This window comes from Peromyscus californicus, unplaced genomic scaffold (genome assembly GCF_007827085.1).
Source record: "Peromyscus californicus insignis strain IS unplaced genomic scaffold, ASM782708v3 Scaffold_12__1_contigs__length_115047231, whole genome shotgun sequence".
NCBI classification, from domain to species: domain Eukaryota; kingdom Metazoa; phylum Chordata; class Mammalia; order Rodentia; family Cricetidae; genus Peromyscus; species Peromyscus californicus.
In genome coordinates this window covers 39,673,181-39,688,090 of record NW_026294413.1, presented here as the reverse complement: position 1 = coordinate 39,688,090, position 14,910 = coordinate 39,673,181, and the positions used below count along the sequence as shown (strand labels likewise).

The following is a 14,910-nucleotide window of genomic DNA, read 5'->3' as shown; positions in this document are numbered from 1 at the left end:
CAAGTAAATGATTGAAGCTACTTGTTTGTCATGAGGTGTTTCCTTGAATTAGATATGTAAGAATCAGACTGTAACTTCTATTCGTTATTTGTCGATATTCAGAATTTTGTCTGTTTGTTGTTTGTTTGTTTGTTTGTTTTATAGCGCCTCAGTTTCTGTCATGTGGATTCCTTTAGGTCTCTGCAGTTTTTCCTAGAATGACCACATTCTTTGAAAGAGTGAACGCATTATGTTGAAGCAAGGATGACAATAAACGTGAATTATTTCTAGGTAATCTCAAATTAGAAGGTAAATTGGATCAGATCAACTTTGTTGTGAGATCTTCTTCCCAGGGCCTCTCTACTTGTCTAACACAAATACCAAATCTATATAAATACAGATGATGTGCTTGTCCACAGTCTCCAATTTTGAAGTTTTATTATTCCATGTGTCTTTTCTTGGATCATTCCTTCCAAGACACAGAGAACAAATTAATTATATTCTTTTGTAACTATAATGTCTGACAGAATACTCTGTATGCTTTTCTTTATTATACACACTTAGTTTAATTGAGGATATATATATATATATATACATGTATATATACATATATATATACATGTATATATATATATATATATGGTGTGTGTGGCCCCTATCCTCCTAGTGGATGGAGCTGTGTTTTAAATGTACACCTTCCTAACAGTCTTCTTTCTCTTCATATTCCTCTATCACTCCTCTACCTTTACCTCTCTCCTTGTCTAAATCCTTTGCGTTCTTTTCCACCCCATCTTTTCCTACTTCCTTTATCCTTCCTTTTACTATTCACTCTTTCCTTACTTTCAACTGTTTCAATTTGCCTGATAACTTCTTTCTAGCTAACTATTCCTTGAATATAACCATGCCTTTTTCATACCTACCCATTCGTCTGTTTATTTATGTTCATTCAGGAAGGTTCCACTCGTGAATTCTTTCTTGAACTTTGGCAGTGATAGTTTACTTTATGCTCATAGTTTCTGCTGTTTATATAAAAATGCCATTCGATTTTCCTCACTGTCTGTGAACTGCTGGCGTCAAAATTACAGTCTAAGCACAAGGTGAATAGCTTGTAATGTATCATAATCAATACTCAAAATTTGCTCCCCTGAATGTGACATAAAGGAGTCCAGCCTAAAACTGTGATGTGCAGCAGTGAAGCACAAACAGTCATTTTTATGTTGGCAGTTTCAAATTCAGGGTCGATTCACATTTTCTTAAATCTGCATTAGTCTATCTGTTTCTCTGACCTTAAATCCATCTTGAGTTCATTCAGTGCTGGTTATTTAAGTAACTGAAATGGAAGTTCAGTCAATATTGAAATATAAAACCATGTTGGCAAATTTCAAAGAGTGTATTAGTTGTAAATCATTTTAAGATAAAATGCCTGGCTCTAAAGGATACAAAAGATTAACAAAGTCATATGATAGCCATTCAGGTTAGGTAACAAAAATACCTGATGCTGAATCTTTGAGACATTAAAAACACATTTTAATATGAGCTCTGATTTAAATACATGTCTTTCCACAGTGTTCTGGGGGGTCTAGGTTCTTTTCAAGTAGTTCAAGTTCCTCTTAGCAGGAATCCAATCAGAGACTGTCTTACTCTGTTGGTGCATAATTTAAAGTCTATTCCTCAAGATTCTTGCCTGCTTTACATAATAAATTTAAAAGGTAATACTGCATTTATTCCAAGGAAAATATTTCTTTAAAAACGACAAGTTAAAATAGATGCAAGCAAATTAAATACATCTAAAATGTCCACAAGTATAAATTACGCATACTATGAGGTATCACAATATTTTGTTTTGTCAAGGTGTCACTCTGATACTTGTTAAAATAATTATTATTTCATGGCTCAAACTTCTTGTGGTAAAATAGTTTGTAGGTGTGTTTGGTTGATTGATAAGTTCTCTATGGGCTTTAAATATAAAAATCAAATATTTTGCGTGACTTTGAAACATTACCACACAAATCATTTTAAATTTGCTGTTTCCTATATCATATATTGTTTGTAGACTTCTCTTTCCTTGCAAAATACACCATTTATTTGTAGGGATCATCTAGCATCAATTAAAAGACAATCCCTAGGGCTCCTAAATGTGTAGGGAATTCTACTCCCATCACATAGAAGTAAATTGTAAATATCCTCTTCTCCTAGTAGAAGTCCCTGATCTAAAATGCATCATTAAACAAAAGGGAAGCAACCATTCACAGAGGAAGGAACAATTGAGAAGATGTTATTCAAAGACGTGGTTGAAAATATTGGAGTCAATGGGAAGTTCATAGCTACCATCAGAACAAAGACATCGTACTTCATGTTTCCTTGTCAGCATCTTTAAAATAGTAATCATTAAATAATGCTTTATATAGACTCTCCATACCTCTATTGGCAAAAGAGAGAAGTACAAGTTCTTATAGAAAACATTAATATTTAGGATAGAAAATCATGAAGTGTCATTATTCTGAACTATACCTGTTGACTAAATCCATTTTCACCTACTTACACCCAAAATAAAAACCGAAAGTGAAGGAGATGCATAACAAGATCTGCATGCTCATATAATAAGGCAGGAAAGTGCCCTTTTGACAAGCTTATTCATAACACAGTCTGATAGGAAAAAATCCATTTGCCACACTCAGTAGGAAAAAAATCAGCTTAGGATGCAACCCTTTTATTTCATGACTGTCACCAAAATAACAATTGCAAGTAAAACAAGGATGAAATATTTTAAAAGCACCTTAGCACTTATTGTGGAAAGTTGTGATCCACTCTTTACCTATTATTTGATTTAACAAAATGAATCCTGATCAACCTTTTTGAAGTTCACTCTTTCCAGGATGGGCTACATAGAACAAAGACTAGATCCTCAGGGGATTAGGTTATAGTGATGTTGTATTCCACTGAGAATCATTCTCCAGTGACCACTTTTTACTTCTTCCTAGGCTATGGGAATTCGTTAATATCTGGAGACTAGACTTAAATAAAACCATTGTCTCAACCAGCAGGTTTATGCAACCATCCTGAAATGTTTTAATTATTGTTTTCTTTTCCTTTTTAATTAAGAGACCAGAGGTCAAGCAAGCCCACTGAGAGCTGATCACAGCCTCAAGTAGATATTTTTCAGAGAAACTCTAATGATTGGATTTGCCGTTTTCTCTTTTGTTTTGCAGAACCGGAAGAGTGCATTAATTGCACAGATGAATGCCGAGTGCTTGGTCATTCTGATAGGTGTTGGATGCCACAGTTCCCTGCAGCCAATCAGGCTGAAAACGCAGATTACCGCACAAATCTCTTTGTACCCACAGTTGAAGCTAATGTTGAGACTGAGACTTATGAAACTGTGAACCCCACTGGGAAAAAGACTTTTTGTACATTTGGAAAAGACAAGCGAGAGCACACTATTCTCATTGCCAATGTGAAACCTTATTTAAAAGCCAAACGTGCCCTGAGCCCTCTCCTACAAGAGGTCCCCTCAGCATCTAGCAGCCCCACCAAGGCATGCATTGAGCCTTGCGCCTCCACAAAAGGCTCCCTGGATGGCTGTGAAGCAAAATCAGGGGCTCTAGCCGAAGCGAGCAGTTCCTATCTGCCCACTGACAGTCAGTATCTGTCACCCAGTAAGCAACCAAGAGACCCTTCCTTCATGGCTTCTGATCAGATGGCGAGAGTCTTTGCGGATGTGCACTCCAGAGCCAGCCGGGAGTCCAACGAGATGGGAGCCGTGCTGGAGCAGCTTGATCACCCCAACAGAGATCTGGGTAGAGAATCCGTGGATGCGGAAGAAGTTGTGAGAGAGATTGATAAGCTCTTGCAGGACTGCCGGGGAAATGATCCTGTAGCTGTGAGAAAGTGAGGGGGAAAGGCATTGGCATTTTCTTGTCTCTTCTGTTGATTTAAAAATGATTACTCCCGGTGACAACCCATTTTACAGGGATGGAAAAGGACCAATGCTGCTTTCAGGCTTTTAGTGAACATCTGAAGTGCCCACAAGTATGTTCTTTTCACTGCTGTTTCTTTTACAGAAATAACAATGGTTTTGACCAAACTTATATTAGGACAGAATTAATGACGCGTAAGGAGAAACAAGAAAAGAGAGAGAGAAGAAACTGGAGAGAAGAAAAAGGAGGATGAGGAGACAAGTTACCTTTTGACAATCTGTTAGGAAGGTATACAACGTGCGACTTAAAATGTTTCTGATCACTCTAAGACTGTCCTCCGAGATCGATGCTGACTTAACTGTTTACCTATAAACCCCATACAAAGCAGGGTCATATTTGTTATCTGTGGTGGATTTCTAGCTGACATCACAGGCTTCTACTGAAAGTCCTGAAAAGACCTTGCAGTAGTCCAAGCTACACCAAACATTAACACATATTTGTGGTAAACATTTCTGTATAAAGTACCTGCCAAGCATAGAAACACAAAGACCATTCCATATCATTAGTCAGAAAGCAAAAAAAAAACATATATATAATAATAACAAAACAGAAAAAAATACAACAACAAAAACCCTTGGTCATTTGTAAGACACTTCATGTCGTATAAAAGTTCAATGTAAAAAGATATAGTCCGTGTTGTCCTGAACACATGTAGATCTATTCACTTCATTAAAGAAGAAAATTTGAAGACTTTAAAATGTCTGTTTAGCATTTTAGTGTCCAACAAAGATGTAAATGATGGTGACTTTGTTTTACATTGGAGCAATTCTGAATTATGGTTATCATTGAGTGGTAATACCGAGAGAAAATTAACCTAACTGAAATATTTTATTCATTCTTGGACACTAAAATAGCTCAGGAAAGTGAAAAAAGTCTTAGACATAACAAATCACATGACCATTTAAATGTGCAGATGTAAGAAGATTCAATGTGTTTACATCAAATGACATATTTTTATTGATTTATTGCAGATTCCGTGCATATGAGCCAAATTGTTGAGTGTATAAGAGCTATATTGTGTATTTTATTAAATTAATATATAGTTGTGTTGCAAAAATATTTGGGCTTATATTGTAAATGGCAAGTGTTGCCTCGGTAGCTGTCGAACTCTATGAGTTTTGTTTTTTCCTGCTTCCTTTTCCCCATGGAGCGTGGGAAGCAGTGCCTCAGAGCAAAGTCTCTTGTTTAATGTATAGTCTACCAAGTACTACAGTACATAATTCTGTTCAAAATGTGTTTGAGTGAGCTGATGGAACTAACTGAAAGGTCAAAAAAAAATACATCTGTCAGTCATAGTTCTGTGCAAGTCCTTGTAGAAGCTTTGATTAAAGTCATGCTAAATCATGAGAGTTACATTTGTACCAATACCTGAAACTCATTTACCATGTTTTCAGTAACATAAAGCTCTGCCTATGTAGATATCATAACATGGATTGGTTCTCAAAAGTATCTTCAGTGGTTCAGGTGTGTGTACACATCGTATTACTAAACATGACAAATGTTTTAATGCATGTGTGGTACCAGTGCTGGTTATATGCATTGTGTACTGTGTTTCAAGAGGTCTTGGTCTTAACAAAATTTGTTTTCCTTTATCTCAGTGCTCTTCTGCCTCCTTTTATTGGTGTCCTTTGAGAACAATACCCTTTATTCCATCACTTGGTTGCACCTTTTCTTGTGACATTTATCAAGTTTCCAACCTACTTCCTTCTTAAGCTATGACAACTCTAATTTCAGGAATTGGGAAAAATAAAATTAGCACTCACAGAAGTAGTAGCAGATGGAGAAAAGCCTTGATTGACATTTTCCTTCAGCATTAAAATTTTGTTTTTGGCATTTAACAGCTTCATGGCAAACAGTTTGAGCCCATACCTTGGAAAACGTGGTGCTGAGTTAAATAAAGGCTGTTTGTGCACTGGAACAGAAAAAAAAATGATTATTTACAAACTGGGAGAGAATTTTGTGCCTTCTTTTCTGGCCACCAAGCCAGTGTAGAAACAGCATAAATGTCATAAAATCCTTATACTAAAAACAGAAGGAAAAGCAAAACAAACATTGAACTAAATTAAGTTTGTAATTAAAAAAAATCTGCTGGAAATATTTCCACCATTTCATGAAAGTTTTAGATTGTACCTCACTCGCCAAATTGCTCTAGGGGTGAGAATGGGTGACCCCCATCAGCCTTATTCTCTTGAGAACTGCATTGGTTCTTGGTAACAACTTTTCCACAGCTCTACTCTTGCTTTTTGTTATCTGTAAATGTTTAAATTAGAAAAGAAGGGATCTTGTACACGTGAAACCCAATTGACACTATATTTTGGCCAACTTATGTATCTCCAGTGTGTTTTCTCTGTTCTATGATGTTACTTTTTCCAGGAGACTACAAAATGACTTAGCTTGATAGATAGTTGAAAGTTGATGGGAAACTGTTTCCTTTTAGTCTTTCCAAGCTCTGCCTCTCTCACACTCTTCAGATAACCACGTAGTAAAATCTAAGCAGTGTGCAAATAAGTTCAACACAAAAAAAAGGTTTATTTTTAAAAACTTCCTAATTCTAAGTAACCAGCTATTCAATGTATTGTCAGTGTCTGACGACACCACAACACCACGCAAGTCTCAAAATTGATTGTGCCAATATGTGAGGGATTGACTTGAAGCTGCCACCAGTAATTTACTAGTGCTAGCTGTTTAATACATTATCTGGATTTAGTAGTGATTATTTATTTACAAGTTGGTGGTAGTGTAAGTCAGTACTCTGAGTTTTTATAGTTAAGGGAATCTTGCTTTTATTCATCTCCCTGGGACCTGCCTTTACCACAGAACTCTGGTGCTTGGCTTCCAAGGAAACCTTTGTGATGCCAAAATCATACCTTTGGGGAACAATGTCTCTAATTGGTGGTATATCATCAATAGAGTTGAAGGGGTTTCTGGAATTTAGAATGCTTTACACACACACACACACACACACACACACACACACACACACACACACACGAAAAATAATGTCTTTTAAGTTTAGAGCTATTCAAAGGAAAACTACATTTTGGAAATTTTAGTAAAAGAATCAAAAAACTAAAAAATGCTTAATGGTGAACTGCAAATAAAACTTCAGTAATGAAATCATTTCACCATCTGTTAATAATGGAAATGTTTTGTTTAAAGTTCAAAATAGTAAGAATCAGTGTTATACTATACCATAGTAAACACTGAAGAGAAATATCTTATGTAATCTCAAAGAAGATTTTCACTTTATTTCTTTATTCAATGAATGTATCCCTATTGCAAACAACATATAAAAATTGGACCCTGTTTCTTATATTCACTGACTCACTGGGTGAGAAATTGATTGCTCCTTTCCCTAAATTAACTGAGTGCTTGTAAAACATAATTTTCCTTTTAAGGATGTAGGCACTGTTCAAAATAAAAAAAAAAGCACCATAAAAGATAGTCATGTAGTAATGAGCAGTATGCTTTATGAGAACCAGGTTAAAAGCTGTTTGTTGTCCAATGAAGTGGAAGTTGCTGGGGTCAAAGAATAGACTAAGGACCGGCATACTATATATCTACTCATTATTGTCTAATTATATTCTTTTGACAGAGAGACAACATTTATCAGAGCATTAACTCCATGAGCGTTTTGGGTATCAAGATGTGTTGATTTGAAACATAATTGAATGAGACCTTATTAAAGTCCTGACTCTCCTGTCCCCGGTGTTTTGCAGGTTAGCTATTTCCATTTCTCAGTCCCATCACTTCATAAGGCTCTTCCTGCACCAAGTGATTGGTGAACAAGGACAACAACAACAAAAGCAGCATACATTGTATGGATTTATCTCAACGCTATTGTTTAATGGCTGTGTTTCATGTGACCTGTCTGGAAAATGAGGACTCCGAATAAAAAGCTATTACTAATAGTGGTGTTGCCTTCCCTTGAATTCATTAACACAGAAGTGATACATTCCACACTGCACACCACAAAGGACCCTAGTCATAATTATTTTTAGAAAAACAAATATGGTATTACAATTGTCTTTGCTAATTATCTGCTTTCCCGTAAAATGAGATTTAAAAATTACTTAATAATATCTGTCATTTGTTTCTAGCAGGAGTGAATTAACTTTCTTTCACACATCTTGGATAAATGGGTTAATCAAATAATTACCATGAAACCATGACTCATAGGTTCTTATACCTTTCATTATTTACTTTTACATTATTTACAATAATTTGATACAAGATCCCAAAATTATTCAGAGAAGTCACTTGATAAAACTCCCCAATATCTCATATGAATGATGAAGGCATCTGTTTGTAAGAACATTTACAGTAAGTATATGTTTATTTAAACATTTTAAAGTTATAAGCCATTTCAGCAAGCATCTGTTGAACTCATATCATGTATTTGCCTGACGAGTTAACATACCCCAATATTACACTGTGGCTGCAGGAGGGTGTCTGGATTGCCATCAGGTGGTTAAAAACAACTGGGTAAGTTAATCCATCCAGTTCTTCAGAAAGTCCATTAGATTACTTCTGGATTTCCTGAGTTACCTCAGACACCCTGTGTTCTTGCTAATTCACAACAGATGACAACTTTTACAAGTCACACCTAAATAATATTTTGCCTCATAGGCAGTTTTGTTTTAGTTTTTATGACATCACCAATAATTATTGTTGTATTAATTAGACTTATTATCACAGAGTAAATAGTTACCTGTCCACATTTTGGTTCATTTATATTTTGTAGTTGGAGTTTCCTCCAGTCCCGATAGGGCCACAGCCACTCAGAGCCAAATAAACACACAGAGACTTATATTACTTATAAGCTGTATGGCCGTGGAAGGCTTTTTGCTATCTAGTTCTTATATCTTAAATTAACCCATTTCTATTAATCTATAACTTGCCATGTGGTTTGTGACTTACCAGTACTTTCACATCTCGCCTTCTCTGTGTCTGGCTGGTGACTCCTGTCTCTGCCTTCCTGTTCCCAGAATTCTCCTCTCTGCTTGTCCTGCCTATACTATACTTCCTGCCTGGTTACTGGCCAATCAGCTTTTTATTTATCAATCAATCAGAGAAATACATTGAACTTTTATTTCAATGAACATTAAGCTAGATGGCAGTGGTGACAAAAGGGTCCTATGGTACAGAGAAGCACCAAGATAACCACATTTTGCATGCAGAATCCTTATAGTTTATACCTTAGTGATACCTATGAACATAGGAATTGACCTGCTCTTTCCTAAGAGTAAATAGCAAACACTGTTAGCCTATTCTTCTGTTCACTGCTTTAACGTGTAAGGACAGATCAAGGCACTGCTTATTCAGTCATGTCAATCATGTGATCAAGGTTGAGGAAGAATGGAATTATTCAGGTGAACAGCCCTCTCTGCCTATGCCATAGTTAGGAGGAGATCATGAGCACAGCTTACAGGAATGTCTCAGTATATCAATGAAATGATAGTCTCAGAAATTACATCCACTTTTGAAGATGGAAGCACAAAACTGTGGTGATATTGTGTTCTCCAATATACCGTACACCCTAACAAATTTATCTGGGGTCAGAGAACAAAACAGCCACTAGACAAACATAGAGGCCAGAAAATGGTGGCACTCATACCTTTAATTCTAGTTCAAAGCCACACTGGAAACAGCCAGGCATGGTGACTCATGCCTTTAATCCCAGGAAGTAATGGCAGAAAGCAAAAAGGTACATAAGGCATGAAGAACAGGAACTAGAGTCAGTTAAGCTTTTAGGCTTTTAGCAGCAGTTCTGCTGAGATCCATTTGGATAAAGACTCAGAGGCTTCCAGTCTGAGGAAACAGGATCAGCTGAGGAATTGGCAAGGTGAGGTGGCTGTGGCTTGCTCTGCTTCTCTGATCTTCCAGCATTCACCCCAATAACTGGCACCAGGTTTGATTTTATTAATAAAATTTGTGCTACACAAAACTGTGGATCATATAGCTGACTCATCACCCGTTAACTTAAAAAACACATTACTTGTTATTTTTGAGCCTCTTAACCTATTTTTTGTTATGAGATATTTAAAGTTTATAGCTTCGTAAAGTCACATAACTTGTTCAAAATTTTTCAACATTTTTAAAAAGAGGTAAAGTACAAATTTTGAACTTAGTTCCATTTTTCATTGCTTCTATTTTGTTAAAGTAATTGGCATTTGGGAGAATTTATATGAAAAGTATTCTCATTTCTTACATGGCTTACTGCAAAACAAATTACACAAACTTATTTGATACAGGTGAATTCCTGCTCTAAAAGACTTTTTATGTTGCAAAGTTTTATACAGTGAACAGAGTCACATGGAGCTCCAAAGCAACAGAACACATCTAAGGACATCTAGCTAAGATACCTGCACTTAGAAGCAGATATATAATTTGAGGGCTCAGTCCAGATATTCTTAATTGTAAAATCTTATAGTATTTTATATCTTTTCCAGAATGATCAATTTATCATCTTAATTTTTTTATATTATGTTGCTAATTTGCATTTCCTTTTAATTCTATGTCTTTACTATCATGATGGTTGCTATTATTTTTTTTTGTGTGTGAATTATTTGAAAAGCAAAAAGTGCTTTCAGTCCCCAAGAAAATAAAACAAACAAACAACCAGAAAAATAAACAGACATTGTGAGAATCATAAACATCAAGCTTCTCTTAAGCTAAGTGTGATGGTGTGTGTCTGTCACCCCAATACTTAGGAGTCTGAGGAAGTAGGCTCATGAGTTGAAGGAAGTCCTGGAAAGTGTGTGTGTGTGTGTGTGTGTGTGTGTGTGTGTGTGTGTGTGTGTGTGTGTGTGTGTGTATTATGGCAGTGTTTGATGGTAGAATATTGCATTGTGTCTGTCTTAATATCACCCTCTTCCTATCGTCATTTTAATTTTTTTCCCAGTCCTATATTACAGCTGCAAAATGGAATTTAAAGAACAAAAGAACATCTTTTTTTCTGGAATTAGACATAGAACACAATTGTGGAAGACATCAGAACAATATTATTGATAATTAGTTAATTGTCATCTTCAAAGTGTTATACAACTTTTGTGTTATTATGTCTCCCCAACCCCAAATGATAGAAAATCCGTTTTCTGGTGAATTTAGTATGCATTCACTTGGAAACAATCATGCAGATGTTCATTTAATTATGTTAACTCATGAAATTTGTATATGCTTAACCAATAGCATCATTAATTGATTTTTTTAGAAATGATTCTATAAACTCTACTAATATTAAAAGTATATATATATGGATGAGAATCTGGTAATTTCAAAAGCTACTAACATAAAAAAAGGGTAAGCCAAGCAATTCTGATATGGCTAAATAATGCCTAACACATTTGAACTTGACTCTTCCTTCACTCTGGCTGTGCGGTACACTATGGGTCTCTTCAGAGGTCAGATGGAAAGACAGCAATACCATCACAGTCCAATTCATTGTCGTTCATCAAAAGTGAAGCTGTTTTTTTCTAATTAATCAATTAAAATTAATTTTAATTTACTATCTCCCACACAGCTCACAAAAACCCCATCTTATTCTCAAGAAGACCAATTATACTAATGTCCCTTTACTGCTGATTTATTACTATGTATTTTTGAAATCTAAATTAAAATGGATCAGATGCGTTATTAATTAATTTCATTAGTCAGTTAAACAGCTCAGTCCTAATTATCTAACAATTCTTAAATTATGTTTTGAAGGTATTTTCCCTTCCCCCACATTTTAAAGTCTATTAAATCTAAAAGTTTATGATAAGAGAGGTTGGAGATTTTAATTTTTTCATTAAAAATTTGATTCATACCAATTGCATTTTGTGATAAATTAAATGAACATCCTGTAACATTTGTAAACTCTCTTTTAAGGGATTATTTTATTTTCATCTTAATTTCATAGCTTTCTCTATTACTTAAATGCTATGTTACCTTTGTCATCTATTAAAATAACTTTTATAAGTCCATATGTTGCAAATTAATTGGTGAGCTCCCAAAGACTTACTTTATGATTATATTAAGTGGAAATTTTTCATTCCAATTTTCTAGGCCTATATGAAAACTTGCAATTCTTTTTAAACTCCCACATGGAGTGCTAAGATTGACAAATGCATAACGATTTCTAACAGGAAGTTTACAAAGTGAAAGTAGGTCAGGAACAGGGATTTTTAGAAAAAAAACTATGTAGGGGTGCTGAGTACTTTATCGGAAGTCTGAATAAGTGATTAGAAAATTAATGATCTTACCATATTATCACTAAATCCTATATATTAAGAAATCCTCTTATTAATATCTCATGATTAACATGTTTGACATTGATGGAAGATAAGTAAAGATCCTCTGAGACTATTATGATTGCTCATCCTACACATCTTCGTTAAACATCTTCATACTTTAAATATTTTTCATTTCCATTAAGTGTAAAAACTTCTCTCTGCTCATAAACCAAAGGAGGAAAGGAAATGAATGAGAGGGTAAAAAAATGGTTTCTTCTTTTGGAGAATGTGGCATTCCCAATTAGTTCAACACTTATCTGTGGAACATACTTTGCATATTTTGGCAAAATGGGACAGATACACATTAACTGAATGCCATTTCTGCCTCTATGAAATTACAATAGATTGAGAAAATAAGAAATTTGTAAAAATCAAAGTGTTGCGTGTGCTGTGTGAAATGTGAGTTGCGGGTGCTTAGAAAAGAGTGAGATTGGAACAGAAACATTTTCAGGTAAAGAATCTGAAGTGGTAGAGGGAGCAGCAATGGCTTCCTGGAGAAAGCAGCATTTGAACTAAGCACTGAAGAAAGGGTGGGGATTTTGTCAGCAAAGCTAGAGAGGAAATACATTTTGGACAAAGAGACAGGTGTGTACTAAGGCATAAAAATGAAGTCAGGATGTTTTCCTATATGGAAGATAGAAGGGGTTGGAGAGGTATGCTAGATCAAGTTAGAATGATCCAAATAGGAGATGCCATGAGAATGCCTATTGTAAAGGTGAAGAGATGTAAGGACACCTGAATTAGCATTACTGGCTAGGAAAGTTCTGCCGAACTCCTGCCAAGCTGAATATGGTTTCGGGAAAATAACACTAGGACAGTTTGCTGCTGCCTGGTGATCCATTCTTTATAAGATGCTGCCTAATAGCACCTTGTACTTGGGTCTGGTCCAGCTATTGAGAGCCAGCGCCAGCTCTGCTGAATCTTGAAATTCTCAGCTTTAAGCCATCAGCAGAGTATTTATGTGTGTTTCCAACTTCCCAGAAATAATTCTTCCTTTCAAATCTGCAATCATTTTTGATGCTTTGGAAAGCAAGACGAAGGTGAAAATCAAGGGTATGGATGTCTTCCATCCCTGGAATGGTGACTTTTTCATATTCCTGGATTCTCTAAGCACCTCCTGGCATGTACTGCATGAATTCGGCTAGGTAGAATAATTTCAATAATTGTTCCTGTTGCTCTCCTAGCCTCTTCAGGAAGACAGAAGTGGCCTACCATAGTACTTCCATAATATCCTAGGAATATACTAACGTACATATTTCCGGCCCTAAAAATAGAGAACATCAATGAACTTACAATGGTAATTTAAAACGAGGCAATTTTCCCCCTTAAGGATATTTGACAGTGTCCACTGATAATGTTTTGTTATTAAATCATAGTGGTATGTAGGTTTTGACTGTGGGCATCTATGTGGTAGAAGCTGAAGGAGTTGTACATTCTACAATGTGCATGGTGGCTATCTACACACGCACACACACACACACACACACACACACACACACACACACACACACACACACACACAATACCCAAATCCCTGATTCCCTGTCTAAGAAATTCTATGTATGATATAAAATGATGTAGTTTGAAAAAGAAGAGCAAGAAACTTTAGGGTTTAGATGTTTGATCTTGAATGTTGATTGGATTATGTGTCTTCTTCCTGAGTTTAGATAGGAGTCTGGGAGTTTCTAAATTCCTGAGCACTAAGGACTTCTCTGCACTGTCTTCTTTGACAGTTGGCAGGGCCAGTGTCTTTAACTGACAGTCTTATCTCTCACTCTAATCAGTGCCAATGATCCATGGAATGAAAAAGCTGTTGCTTTTCTGTTTCTAATCCAGATAAAGGGGCTTAGAGCGCTCATACCCTAAGGCAGCAGAGAATTCCCCAACTCCCAAAGGTGAAGAAAGGAAACTGTCTTGGGGATTTTCTCAAAGGTATAACCTTATAGGTCAGTTGCTATGACCCACTTCTACCCTCAGAAGTTATTTCGTGTGTGTGTGTGTGTGTGTGTATGTGTGTGTGTGTGTGTGTGTGTGTGTGTGTGTGTGTGTGTGTGTGTGTTTCTGTCTGTCTGACTGACTGACTGTGTCTGTGTTGAATCTGTCTCTGCCATGGGACATACAAAAAAAAAGTGATGAAATGAAATGGAGATCAGACAAAGACATTGCTCAAGCAGGAGTTAGTGACCATATGTTAGCATGATGCCACAGAACAGATGAATTTATTGATCTTCTGGGCATCTTCCAACCATAAGTACTGACTTTACTTCTTTCAAAGCAATACATGAAATGCCAAAAAAATGTCAGATTGACATTCTAAATGAGGTTAGGGGAAGGTGAGTGCAAACAGTTTCTTAAAAGTCTTATTTCTCTTGACACATACTCTGTTTTACCCATCTGTAATGCAGGGTAGGCGGTTCCAATGCACATTTTATGAATTTGAACTTGAAATGACTCTAGTTTTAAAATAATAATGGTAATGTGTTAAAAGGGTGACAAGAACTCTGGTGGCAAAGTTGAAAGTCTATGCATTGACAGGCAAATTAATATAAATAGTAATTACCATAGCCAATGCACATTTGGGATTCCATTTACTTGGATAAATATGAACTAAGTATATTAAAAGGTAAATGTGTATTATCCACTCTGGTGAATTCTGGGGTTTCACACAGACAAGGACTACT

At 35.8% G+C, this 14,910-nt stretch overlaps 1 protein-coding gene across 5 annotated transcripts in view; it reads left to right on the top strand.

Moving 5' to 3' along the window:
- Window positions 1-7,867, top strand: part of Pcdh17 (protocadherin 17) — a 94,530-nt gene extending 86,663 nt beyond the window's left edge. For all 5 annotated transcript variants that reach the window (XM_052732628.1, XM_052732627.1, XM_052732625.1 and 2 more), the window contains one exon: window positions 3,189-7,867. In XM_052732628.1, coding sequence (XP_052588588.1) covers window positions 3,189-3,871 — 683 coding nt within the window. In that variant the 3' untranslated portion in view covers window positions 3,872-7,867. The remainder of the gene's footprint in view (window positions 1-3,188) is intronic.
- The last annotated feature ends 7,043 nt before the right edge of the window (window positions 7,868-14,910 follow it).